Here is a 13,315-nt window from a genome sequence, read left to right on the forward strand (position 1 = left end):
AAGTGTCATTCTTCAAACTAACCCAGGCTAGCTTCCAGACGGGAGCGAAGCGCTGTTCATGTTTGACTGACGGCTGAAGCAAACAGTGTAGCGCTTGCCACAACACTGGAAAAAAAAACCCAGCCCTGTGCCTTGATCAAGCTCGTTTGTTTTAAAAATGTTAACGTCCACGCATCAAAACCGAGTTGCATTAAGTTCATGGGGACCCTTATTCAACGCTGAAGGCTGTTTAGCTCTGGGTTCATTGGATTAAACGTGGCAGAACGTTCCCTGAAGATGAAGCGCGCTCCGGACGCCGAGTTGAGGTCACCACGAAGGGTATTGTTGAATAAATTCATAATATATTAATTGGAGGACAGTCGAGTGAATGTGCACAAGACTGCTGAGACCATAGGCATCTCAAAATAACGTGTGCACAAAACCCTCTACAAAAAGCTGTGTGCGCGATGGGTACCAGCACCACCTCCTAGATAACAAGGCCGTAGTGCTGATAATTTTTCGCCACATAAGAAGGCCGATCGCGGGCCGTGATTGGACGCGAGAGCTGCGTCAGCGTCTCGTGTCTAGTCAGAGAGACGGACGCAGCGCTCGTAACCAATCACCGCCCGCGATCGGCCTTCTTCTGTGACGAAAAATCATCAGCAATACGGCCTTGTGATCTAGGAGGTGTTGGTACCAGACTGTTCATTCACCAAGACAACGCGCTCTCTCACGAATTGACCGTGACAATGGCAAAATTGGAAGAATTGGGCTTCGAGTTGATTCTTCATCCACCCCATTCTTCTGATATGGCGTCGTGTGTTTTATCAGTGTTCCCGAACTTGAGAAATCTGACTCTGTCGGAAAAAGTTCTCATCAAATGAGAATGTCATTACTCCCGTCAGTTCATATTTTCTAGCCTTTAAGAAAACCTCTTTTTCTGAGAGAAAGAAAATTTAGAAACTCGCTGGACCTAGTGGATAGTCCTCAATGAGGACTATGTTGAGAAACGACATAAATTTTTTCTTCTAATAAAGCGTTTCACCAGCTTTTTTACCAAACTCATCAAACGACCCTTGTACGCACGTTCATATAAAGGTATAACTCGGAACACAAAACACGCTTTGCATTAGAGATGGACAAATAAGCGCATTACCAGAAGTCTACTGGGGCACGTACCACCCTGGCGCCCTTGTAATATCAACTCACGCCGAGCGCGATGAATAGCCGTCGTTAGGTGGTACAGATAGAGACGGTACCTGCTAATGGTTGGACCACACCGAGGAGGTCAGCAGGAGAAGCTCCGTCTCCACCTCGCGCTTGTCATTCTTCGTAAGTTAAAGCGTGACCAAACTTAGAGAGCTCGAGCCGGAGTTGGAGCTTCCCCTGCTGACCATATGTTGTAACAAACTGTATAATATGCAAGTTTTTGCAAGTCGTGTTTCCAGGTTCAGCAAAAACTCTGCAAGCAGCCTTGAAATTGTGGTAACCCAAATTATTTTAAGCCCGTGTCGAAATTTGACTAAGTTGTCTGATAGTCACAGAAACATCTGTAAGCTCTGCAGTTGGTAATATTGTGCAAGGGAGAGAAAGAGAGATACTATATGGTGCAAATAAATAAATAATTATATGCTAGTTCGCCCATATATTTTATACCTTCAGCGAAGGCGAGGGACCCGCAACATTTCCTGTTTCAGTCCTGGTTTTCTGAGAGTCCCTAACCGAGTGTGCTAGCGCCTGGTAGCTCGGGGCATGTGGAGAGCAGAAAGATCAGGCTACAAAAACCCGGAAGTCCTGGGTTCGTCCCCACCGATCAGGATGAGCATCGTACCGGCACGTGTTTGAGTTGCACAGGCTGAATTTCTCAGGTACAGCGTGAGCCAGTATCACCACCTCTCAAACGGCACACACATAAAATTTGTATACCCTTATTTGTGTAAATGGCCTGTCCTATATGGAGCACCCTCATTCGTGTAAGAAAACACCCCAAAAAAAGGGTGTAATGTTTCACACCCTGCAATAAGGGTGTTTGGACAAGTACGCGAGTAGCGAAAGCGGCCGATTAAATGCGCGGTTGTGGGCGTCAGTGACAGCATACGACGCATTAGCGTGTGGGCTTCATGTTCTTATCATACAAAAACGGACTAATGAAAAAAAAAAAAAAAGCGTCCGTCAGCTGGAGTTGAACTGACAACCCCTCGATAACGGCTCAAGCGTTCAACCCGCTACACCACCCTCAAGATGCAGATTTTGTGTTTTACTCCTGCTACTTAAGTCTTCCTAGCACATTTAGACTTCGAGTGTTTTTTTTTTTATTTTCGTTAATTTCAAATTTTCACGAGCATCCCTAGGACTACTTATACGCCCCTTTTGAAGTATACGCGATCGCGGCTCGATCACGTGCACTTTCCAACCTCTACATCCGGCTTTCGCGCGTGGCGGCGCTTTTCTATTTGGCTGTATCGTCCTACACAGGAATTGACATTTCCACGTTTGGTCGCATCAACGTACCGAAATTGAATCGGTCGGACCACCCAGTGCAGTTCATTAGGACTTTCAAACTATACCTGATTGTGAAGATCAGTCGAGATGCCCTTATCGCCATTGTTTGTCGTAACAAAGTTCGATTAACTGATGCCTTGGGATAATCCGACATTTCACCGACACACCCCTCTCACACCCTGTAGATATGGGTCTAAAGAGAAAGACGAACACTCTTTTAACACAATTTACGAACGATATGTACGTGTAGAGTGTGTGAACGGTGTAGGATGGGTGTGAATCGCCCGTACACCGTTGTTACACCCATCAATAATTGAAAATCGTGTAAAAATGGCGTAAGATGGGTGTGTTTTCTAACTCACACCATTCTCACAGCCTGTTTACACAATTATGGGCGTTAAAAGTTTTACTGTGCAGATCTAGCTCATGCGGAAACGCTCACGACGAATGTAGTTGCCTGGTTTAATCTTTTGGAAAGCTGTGAGGCCACGTATTTGCTAAACACGGCTCTTTTGAAGTATGTAGTTAAAAGAAACGCAATTGGCGACAGCGGGCGATGTTCTATGATTAAACAATTCTACAGGGTCTCCTGTTTTCCATCCACCTTGATATGGTGGGCTGTCTTGTGTGCACTTCTAGATAGTATTTTGAAGTTTATATTTTACATATTATTTTCCTTTTGGTTCAGCACTCTGCTTTCTCAAAGTTAAACAAGCTCGAACGGACTCTTGTGTCTATCAAACGCCATAAACAACGTGCTTTTTCGAGAGATTCTAAAAGCACCACGATTCTATGAGAAAGAAACAAACAAATGTTTATCGATCGTTTAGCGAGCATGATTTCAGTTTGTTGTTGTGTGGCGATGTTGTGGACGCTGTAAATGAGAAATTTGCCAAGTGGAATATGACCGCTAGCCTGGGGTTTTCAACGTGCACCACGCAGTGGTGCACGTTGAAAACCTTAGGCGCCCCGGTGCAATGTCCCCGGTGCGCCCCGGTGCAATGTCGCAATGCGCCCCGGTGCATTGCCCATCCACATCGAAACGGACAGGGGTGGGGATTGAACCCTTGAATCCATAGGCGCTGCGGTGCGACCATTCGATCCTTTATTTATGAAAACAAAGCAGGCAAGATGTTGGGCCGACTTGGTACAACGAGGAAGACCAGAAAAGCAGGACAACACGGTGACACGGCGGTCCCAGAGAGGGTGGTTCCCGAGAACAGCGCCTGCGCGCCTTCAGATCATTTTATGCTTATGTCCACTTGAGTCCTAAATACTTTAACATAAAATGTGCTGGACCCGAGCTTTTCTTGCAAACATTCGGTAAGGAAGGTATATACGTCATGCAGGAGTCCGAAAAAATAAAGAACTGGAGAAAGCGTAGACGCTTGGACACTCGGTTTGGATACTGCATGCCTCCGATTGTGCTTCCGACATTAAAAATACTCACTATTTTTGCTTATTTCACTTAGCTAAAATTGCATGCGGGATTGCGAGCTTCAAATCTCGCCTTGTGGCAGCGGGCAGGGGGCACGATCGCGCTCATATCATAAGTGAAAGTGTAGGAGGCCAGGACAAGGATTACGCTGACATGCTTCGGAGAAAACCAACAGACGCATTATGCTGGTGTGAAACAACTGTGCTACCGTAAGAAACGCGGCGTATGCCTTCCACTTAACGCTCACGCGTTACTTTCGGCTGGGTTTTGTTTTTTTTTTGCTCGAAGGCGCTGTTTCCAACAAGCTAACGAAAGGTGCCCCAAATCATGCAGTCTGTCTTACCACTATCTTTGCAATGGTAGTGCGTGAAACAGCATAATGATAAGAAGTGCGACTCCACCTTAAGGACTCACAAAAGTCACGTGTCTCGGAGAGTTGAAAGAAGCATTTGCTTTATTCAACATACAGATGCAAGAAGAAGTTTAGAGGCTTCACAAATTCATCACAGAAACCGGCGCATGCTCTTCCTGCTCCCCCGCCAAGCCCTAGTAATTTTTGCATGCTGTCTCAGTCCTTAACCCAGTTTATTAACACAAAATATGTCTGTATGCCAGAGTCTATAAAAAACTGTCAGGTTAAGCCCTTATGTTTTACCGCTACATTTGTTACAATGTTATATAAAAAAAGAAAACAGCAGAAGCGGTCGGGTGGGACTGAACTTGGGAACTAATGATCCGTAGCCCGATGCTATATACAGACCGAGCTATGGGGCGAACACGTTTCAAAGCATCAAAGTTAATTTTTGTGGGACCCGATGCCTACAGCGCGCACTCACGGGGCAAATACGAAGAAGGGGCAAGGAACAAAATATAATACCCGAGACCGAAGGAGTTGTATTGTACACTAGCTGTCTCACCAAAAACCGTGAAGTTTAGCGGGAAGCGGCACTAAGCGCTTTCCGCTAAAAAGCCATCCGTTCAATGGAAGCCTTGTGCCGATATTAGAGAGTTTTAGCAGATTGTTTTTATACCCGATAGCGATACCTCCTCTCCCCTCCGGCGGCCTTGGGCATGCATCGTACCGTTATCAGGGCGAAAAAGCGAACCTGTAAAGCTCTCCATTAACTTTGTAGCACAACTGCCGCCCACCCCAGTTGCAAAATATTTATTATTCGCTCTAAGGTTGCTCCATATCTACTAACTTCGAGGGGCCGTGCGTTCTGAACGTTAAATCGTACTATACTCCGTTCGCCCCTTAGCTGACAGTGCGGTGGAATCTGCGTTTTGCCAGACCAATCAGTGGCCTGCCTCTTATCGCCTGAACTCGCTCTCGGCACGTGGTATGTGGAGATCAGGGTGGTCACGTGGTGCAAGGCCGACAGTTGACTAGTCCAACAAGCACAAAGCTTCCACCGCACTGTCAACTTAGGGGTGAACACGAATCGAACGCGACTCGACGGGCGGACGACGGCTGAGACATCTCTCCCAACCTAATCTATAAACCTCCCAACCGATCTATATTTTCCATCGTTTTCTCCCGACCCCTTCCCTATCGACAGTGTGCGCACTGAGCGGGCAAGCAACTAAGTCAATTTTCTAAAAAAAAAAGGGGGGGAATAAACATCTCTCTCTCTCTCTTTCTTACTCAGCTAACAGCTGCTGCGCCATCATACCTCGGGATATTAGGTCTGCAACGACGAACAAAAGGTCCGTAGAAGGAAAGATCCTATCGTCTACATCTTCATTGTTCCTCGAACCTGCTACTTGTTTCGAGTTATACACCTTCCAAACGCTTATCTCTGGTGCGAAAAATTCCGAGCGACTGGACTGTAAACGCAGGTGCGGAGTACGATATTTCGCGGAGAAGAGCTACTGCGCATGATCAAAATGCACTCCACAGCCAAATAAAGATGGCAACTAACAGAAGATCGAAGGTCTACACAATGCACATTGGCCCCAATGTATATAGGGCCATTCAAATTAGAGCCTTCTGGGAGATACCATCTTTGTTTGCTGGGCTGTGGAACTCTCTCGTATGACCAATAACCCTGTGCGAAATATCATACACCCGTCGTTAATATGAAGGTGGAGGCCGGTCCGTCGACCGCTCCGTACTATCCGCGTCATGACGCGGCGGGAGTGGCGGCTATCGAGCCTTATCGGCGCTTGGCGCCTCAGCGAAATTAAGCGCTTGGATCGAACGCTGTCTTCGCTTTTACTGCTCCGCTCTGCAGAGAGCGTGAAAGTGGATTTCTATTTTGCGACTTTTTGTGGGCGCTGTGCACACGTCATTGACGGCAAATAGTTTGCATTTTGCCCGTGGAAAAGCGCCGACGTTGCTCGGTATAGTTCATCAAAACTAAGATTCTTTCTTTATTATTCAGTGAACGCTAATAGCGATAAATATTTTCACAAAAGAAAATATTTCGAGCGTATCATGTGAGAAGCCACTTCGACTTTTCAAAAATGAGCGTGGCCGAATGAGCCGAAAGAAATGCCGACCGCATTCAAGAAAAAAACAAATAGTTATTTTATCAAGTCACCACAGTGCCTCCTGATAACGTCCGAAAGGCTCCTACCCAATCCTCGCACTTTCTTCAGGGAGCAGTAGCAGAGCTGAGCTGCTTCACACGCTGAATCTCGGCGTAGCGCGCGATAAGGTGCGCAAGCCGCCACGGGCCGCAGTATTATGACGATGATTGTACAGAGCAGTCGGCGGTCCGGCGTTCACATTTATATCGACGACGGGTGTACGTCGCATTCGCGTCCACAGCCCAGTGACTCGGCAGTTTTCGTCTTTGTCAGAACAGTCGGGAAAGTGTACACCCTTCATTATGGATTATCACAGATCAATGGAAACTTGTTTTGTTCCGTACGTTACGAGCAAAAAAGAAAAGGCATACACGAGAAGCGCATGAGCCAGGAGAAAAACCCACGCGAGTGCACTTCGAAAAAAAAAAAAAAACAGCATACTAATGCTTGGGCGGTAAAATGACTGAAGTATCATCGGTCTAGGCAAGTTCTTGTAAGAAAACCTGAGACTGAGTTATTTCACCCGATAGCGTAAGGCTCCCGTTCAGCGGAAAAGCCGGCGTAGTAGTAGTCGGCGTCCGGCGTGACTTCGTAGGCCACGTGACCCGTGTCGAGTTACCCGGGTCACGGCGTCCGGCGTGACCTTGTGGGCGGGCCCCTCCCCTTCCCTGAATACTCGGGTCACGTGACCCGGGTGTTGAATGGGATCCCCTCCCCTTACCCCCCCCCCCCCCCACCTCCCATCCCCTCCTCCACTACTCCATCTGACCCCCACTCCTTTCCCCTGCCCTCCACCCCTTGCCCTCCCTTAGTAGCAGTCGGCGGCGGCGTGACCCCGTGGGAGGGCCCCCTCCCCAGCTCCCCTCCCCTCATCCACCCCCTCCAAGCCCTCCATTCCCCCAACCACCACCCCCTTCCCTTCCTTCCTCCGCCTCCACTGCCATTCCGCCCTCCTCCACCCTTGCGCTGACGACCCGGCCTTGCGCTATCGCGTCATACACTTAAGGCGGAGCCTAAGTGTCCCCCCAATTTTTATTTGTCCTAGTCTCAGGTTTTCTTTCAATGATGTTTCCTAGCCAGCGCGCTCACGTACTTTGCCTCCTTACAGTTCTTGTAGCTGGATGTACAGTCTCCCGCAATATGAAGGACCCATTCGACCAGGCAGTTTGAGGCTGTTTTGGATTTGCCTATTCCTGGACCATATTTCTTGACGTGAAAGAATGAAATAAACTTTTATCTTTCTTGTCGCTCAAAATAAAGTGCGCCTGGCCAAAATGGAATAAGTGCCGCCCCATAAATTGCACCGGCGAATGGGTCCTTCATATTGCGAGTGACTGTACACGCACTTAGCGCGGGTGTACGGCCTAGGTAGCAGCTCGACATGCGAAATGAACTCCGTCGGTTCTTCGATGGGGTCTGGACTAGCTCATTTGGCGGCATATGTGTAGTCGTCTGGTGGAGATATCAGTCAATCCTGTGACACAGTCATTACTTTGTAAAACATGAAACATCATCTCCCCACCCGAGCGAAAAGACGCGGTTTTCGGTGCCAGGGACGGGAATTTAGAAAAATACAGAAAAATAATTAGTATAAATATCAAAATGCTCTTCTCGAATATGATACTAGACATACCCAGCTACATTCTAAACGAAAATTCGATATTCTCAGGCGATGTTTGTGGCTTCCTGAGCCGGGCGGAACTGCCAAGAAAAACGCTGGGACTTTGTCTCCAGAGCGAAAAGACGCGGTTTTCGGTGCCAGGGACGGGAATTTAGAAAAATACAAAAAAATAATTAGTATAAATATCAAAATGCTCTCCTCGAATATGATACTAGACATACCCAGCTACATTCTGAACGAAAATTCGATAATCTCAGGCTATGTTTGTGGCTTCCTGAGCCGGGTGGAACTGCCAAGTATTCCATCGGCTGAAATGTCAATGGAAGCCATAGGTACAAAGTCGGACAAGGGTAAACATGGAATATCAGTGGTATTTTCACAGGTGAACACAGAAGAGAAATAATTATTTAATACAGTAGCGCAATGAAGCTCAGATACAGCGACTCCATTTTCGTCCTGAAGATGAATCGAATGAGTGCCTCTAGGCGAAAATATTTTCCAAAACTTCTGGGGATTAGAGCGCAAAATTCTTGGTAAATCTAAAGAGAAGAATTTCTGTTTTGGCGATCTAATAATTTTTGTATAAGTTTTGAGGCACACAAAGTATTCATTCCAAACAGAGTTACCGTTCAGCCGTTTCGCTCTTTTATACAAACGTTTCTTTTTATTGCTCAATGAACTCAGTGTTTTGTTATACCAGGGGCTATTCCTGTCGCTCCGCAGAGTGACAGTGGGGACGAACTGCTCAGTGAGACTGTTTATTTTATTTTTAAGATGTAACCAGTTTTCTTCAACCGACATTGAAAAAAAGTTTTCGGCGTATGTTTGATAAAAGGAAGATAAGTGCTGATTTATTGCCACGTAATCAGCTTTGTTGAAGTCACGGATTGTTTTGATTGTGGGGTTCCTCGTGAGGACGTGAATTGATAACTCAATGAGCAAGATATTGTGGTCACTTAAACCTAGAACAGAGTCAACATTTTCTATAAGTTCCGGAGAGCTAGTAAGGACAAGATCAAGAATGTTATCACCACGAGTGGGCTGATTAACAACTTGGATGAGGTTGAAGTTCAAGCAGTTATCGAGAAATTTTTATAGCATCATTCGACCCGCTTGTGGTATAATTAACCCAGTCAATGTCTGGAAAGTTGAAGTCGACAAAGATTAGGAATTGCGCTTTCGGGTAAAGGCCCTGAATGTTAAGCAAAACAGAGTGCAGATTGTCACAATAATCACTATCCCGACTTGGCGCCCGATAACATGCGCCGATTATGGTTTGCCTAAATGCCGATGTAATGCAGACGAACACAGTCTCTAGGTCAGGACAGGCTCGAATACAAAATGAGGAGACACATTTTTTTATCGCGAGGAGTATTCCGCTCCTCGTTTCGAAATCCTATCGCATCGATAAACGTCAAACTGCAGTTCATCAGGAAAAATTTCGTTGTCGTTTATTTCGGGTTTCAGCCAGGATTCCGTTAGAATGACAATGCTACAGTTATTGTCACAAATGAATGCACTTAGATCATCACGTTTAGTCATAACACTGCGTATATTAGTAAATGTAACACTGTAGTTCAAACTTTTTGACTGCCTCGCGTGCACAGCTGGGCGAAGGGGTGTGACGTTAGGAATCTTCAGTTATCTAGAGACTTCTGTAACAGAGTCGGAGGTAACGTCATATTTATAGCACTTATTATTTATATTCAGCTTATCATAGCGGATTTTGAATGTTTCATTTTGAGACCGAGCAAACAAGTACAGTTTGTTACGAGCGGTGCGGACAGCGCCCGATAAGTCTTCCCGAATAGCGTACTCAGAATCTTTTAGTTTAAAGCCTGAAAAGAGAATGTTCTGTCTATCTTTGTAACGCAAGAACTTGACAATGATGGGCCGATTTTTGTTAGGTAAAAACTTTCCAAGCCTATGTGACCGCTCAAGGTCGTTCGGGTCAAGCTTAATTCCCAGCCGTTGCTCACAGAAGCTCAAAATAGTTGCCTCCGATTGGATCCAAGTTTCATTTTGCAAGTCAGGGATACCAAAGAACAATAAGTTCGATCTCCGAAGCCTGTTTTCAGCATCGTCGCACCTTGCGTTTACTTTCGATAACTCTAATACAAATTTGTTGGAAAATACCGAACTGCTTCCGCTCCCATCCGAAGCCGTCCTCATAGAACTTAGATCGGCCTCTATCGCCGCTACCTTTTCTTTAAGGTTCTTTATGGCCACATCTGTTGATGATTGGGCGTCCTGGAGCTTCTTAATTTCGGTAAGCATGTGGCTTTGGCCAATCTCAGTTCTAGTTACAATGCTCAAAATATTAGCCCCTTGGGAATCAACACTGTCTGGTCCGGGATTGGTTGCGATATCTCCAGACAATTGCAGGGTTAGTAATGCTAGGTAAACGGCATGCGCACTCTGCGCCAGGAGCATAAACAGTCGGCGTCGACACTCAGAAACGTCGTAGGGGCACGACACCGCAATCAAACAGGGGTTGTTACTTCGGTGGCAGTGAGAATTGGGAACGTAACCAACCTGAACGACGTAGAAAAGGATTGACATCGTTGTTTCCAATGCGATGCCGTGCCCCGTAGATTAGAGTATGACCATAGCACCTCTATTAGCCCCGAGAGCGAACACAAGCGTCGCTGCGGTCGCCGCGCCCTGATTGGGTGAGGTGTACCGTGACGTCAGAGGGAGGACTCCGCTCCGCGATCTCGCATCGGTTCGCTTCCCAGCACCGGTTTCCTGGTTTGGCGTTGTGTGCCGCAAGCTCTTCGAGGAGCTGGACTTCGTTCACCCGGTGTACAAGACGTTGGGTTAGGCCGATATTGATGTGCTTCCGTACATTTTATAAGCCTGCTTGTCTCTTTTACCTTTAAAACTGGGTTACAAATCCCGAAAGCAATCGGCGGAGGCAATTCCGCCGATGAACCTTCCCGTCCGTCCACACGACACAAGGCAATCTTGCGAGGGGTCGGTGAAGTGGTGGCGCAAGTGTTTCAGACGCTGCAATTCTGTTCCTTGCATGTTCATGATTTAGGACGATATTACATCCAACTTTCAAGGCATTTGAAGTGGCATTTATATCATCGGCCTTTGGGTGGTCGGCAATTTAGCTCGGGACCCCGACTCTGCGCTGCCACTCTGCATGCGCTGGTTCGCAGATATTTTAAAGGCCCTGTTTCTGATTATCTTTGAAGTGCTCGTGGAACAGGGTTGTTTTACATAAATGTAGTTTCTTCATGAATTAATTATATAGTTTATACACGTATGCAGGCATATTTCTTAGAAGATGCACAATTACTGGAAATTAGTTTGTATGGTAGCAGCAACAACGGCCGAACTGCCCCCATTTGCCTGTATGATATGTATTGAACTGCCCAAAATATGCACAGCAATAGTGCCGCGATTTGGAATGTTTATACTTTTTTCGTGACATTCTTTATTCCAGTCTTGGGTATTCGGAAAATACACCGTTTAGTCTGAATTGTCATTTCCAATTAAAAGAGACACTGCTGCAGGTTTCCAAAAGCTTCCTTTAGATGAGGGTCGATATAAACAAGTCCACACATACCACCCGTGTAGTCCATTGAAATACTATTCGAATCCAGCAAAGGTCAAATGCGAGCAATGCATATAATAAATGTTCCTTGTTTTTTTTTACTTTGCCCTGCACTTGGGCTGTTTTACTTGTGATTCTCTCCCCATGATCCAGACTGTATTTAGCATGTTGCTCGAGCAGTATGCAGCTTTTCTGCTTCGGCGATCGTGTACAAAAGCAGAGATACAAAAAAAAAATAGTACACATAACCAGCTGCCAATTCATTCAGACCATCAGCAGCATTTATTGTGCGAGATGTAAATCTATAGTGCATGATGCTCCTGCAATTGTGGCCATACTTCTTTATTCTCATATACCAGCTGTGATTCATGCGTTGCCTGCCCTGTCAACCATGCTTAAAATGTTGGTTGAAGTTTCGCCTGTAGCTACAGGCCATACCTCAATAACGGCGCATATAAAAATTTACACTTCCTACGAAAAACACGCCAAAAAAAATTAAATAGAAAGGAGCGCGCCGACAGCTAGCGTCATGCCAGCGTCGTGCCAGCCTCCACAGGGCGAGCGGGGCGAGTCGGGGAAAAATTCTCTCCTCGCCGTGACGTCACCCCGGCTCGCCGTAAGGGGGCGCCACGCGAACTTCTCGGGGCTAATACTCACAAAGCCTGCCAGTTTGACGACTGAGTCATAGAGTGCCTGCTCACAGATTAGGAGCGTGAGGATTTGGTAGCACAGAGAATTAAAGGGCCATTCCTCGGGGAACCTGGACGTCAGCACACAGCTTTTGCAGTGGCGAGGACCCGAATCATACTTCTTTCGTGTTTCGCGTCCGCTGCGGCGAGACTCTTCCCCGTTGTATGCCACTCCACCTTTTCCATTTCGGCGACCGCTTTCCGTGGGAATATGCCAGGCTTTGTCAGTATTAAGGAGGCTATGGTACGACATATACTGGTGCTCTGTAGCGGGGCGCCATCCTGCTGTGTGATCTTTGGGCAGCCCCTTAGTCCACAGAACTCTGAGAATGTAGAGGTTATTTATCCTACCTGTGACATTATCTGCAAATCACAAATTTCAGTGCTGCTTTGGATTGTTTACAGCAAAGCATGCAAGTGAGTCATGTTTTTGTTATCCGCAAAACTTTCAAATGGCCCAATTGTTTACCTCGGCAAAAACTGCACGGTTCGGGGCACAGCCACGCAGGCGGCAAGGCGTTGACACCAAGAGGTCCCCCGTTCTCTTTCCCTCTCTGGCTCTTGTGGTACCCTTGTCTCCGTCGACTGAAAGGAAAGTCCATTCAGTGTCGTGCATACTTGAGTCTCCATTGAAGCGAAAATGATTCCATATGAACCTACTTGCCATTAAAGACCAAAGTTCACTTCTTCACTCTTATTTTCTACCCACCAAATACAATGGTTTGTTAACAGGAACACCACCGTTAACTAGAAAACTCATTCGTAATGCAAGTCCTCCGTAGTAAGGAATCATGTTCAAGGCCTAATTAAACAACAAGCATGGGCACTAAAGACACCCTACTATGTGGGTGGGTATTAGTGGACCCGATTTGGCTAACATTTGCGAGGCCTAGCTTGGCAACATAATAAATGACATTGTTTCTGGTCACATTATTGTTTTTAGATGCCTTGGCATTAGTTCTGACGTTGGACTGGTTTTGAGCGCATCA

The 13,315-nt window shown here is 46.5% G+C and overlaps 1 protein-coding gene across 1 annotated transcript; it reads right to left on the minus strand.

Moving 5' to 3' along the window:
• Nucleotides 1-9,545: 9,545 nt before the first annotated feature.
• On the minus strand, nucleotides 9,546-10,655 carry LOC115327182 (the record flags this gene model as incomplete). Its single annotated transcript, XM_040217734.2, has 1 exon — nucleotides 9,546-10,655. A coding segment is annotated over one exon (942 nt), but the record flags the coding sequence as incomplete, so codon positions are not given.
• Between the last annotated feature and the right edge of the window lie 2,660 nt (nucleotides 10,656-13,315).

Source organism: Ixodes scapularis, unplaced genomic scaffold (assembly GCF_016920785.2).
Source record: "Ixodes scapularis isolate PalLabHiFi unplaced genomic scaffold, ASM1692078v2 PGA_scaffold6__148_contigs__length_123643588, whole genome shotgun sequence".
Classification (NCBI taxonomy): Eukaryota; Metazoa; Arthropoda; class Arachnida; order Ixodida; family Ixodidae; genus Ixodes; species Ixodes scapularis.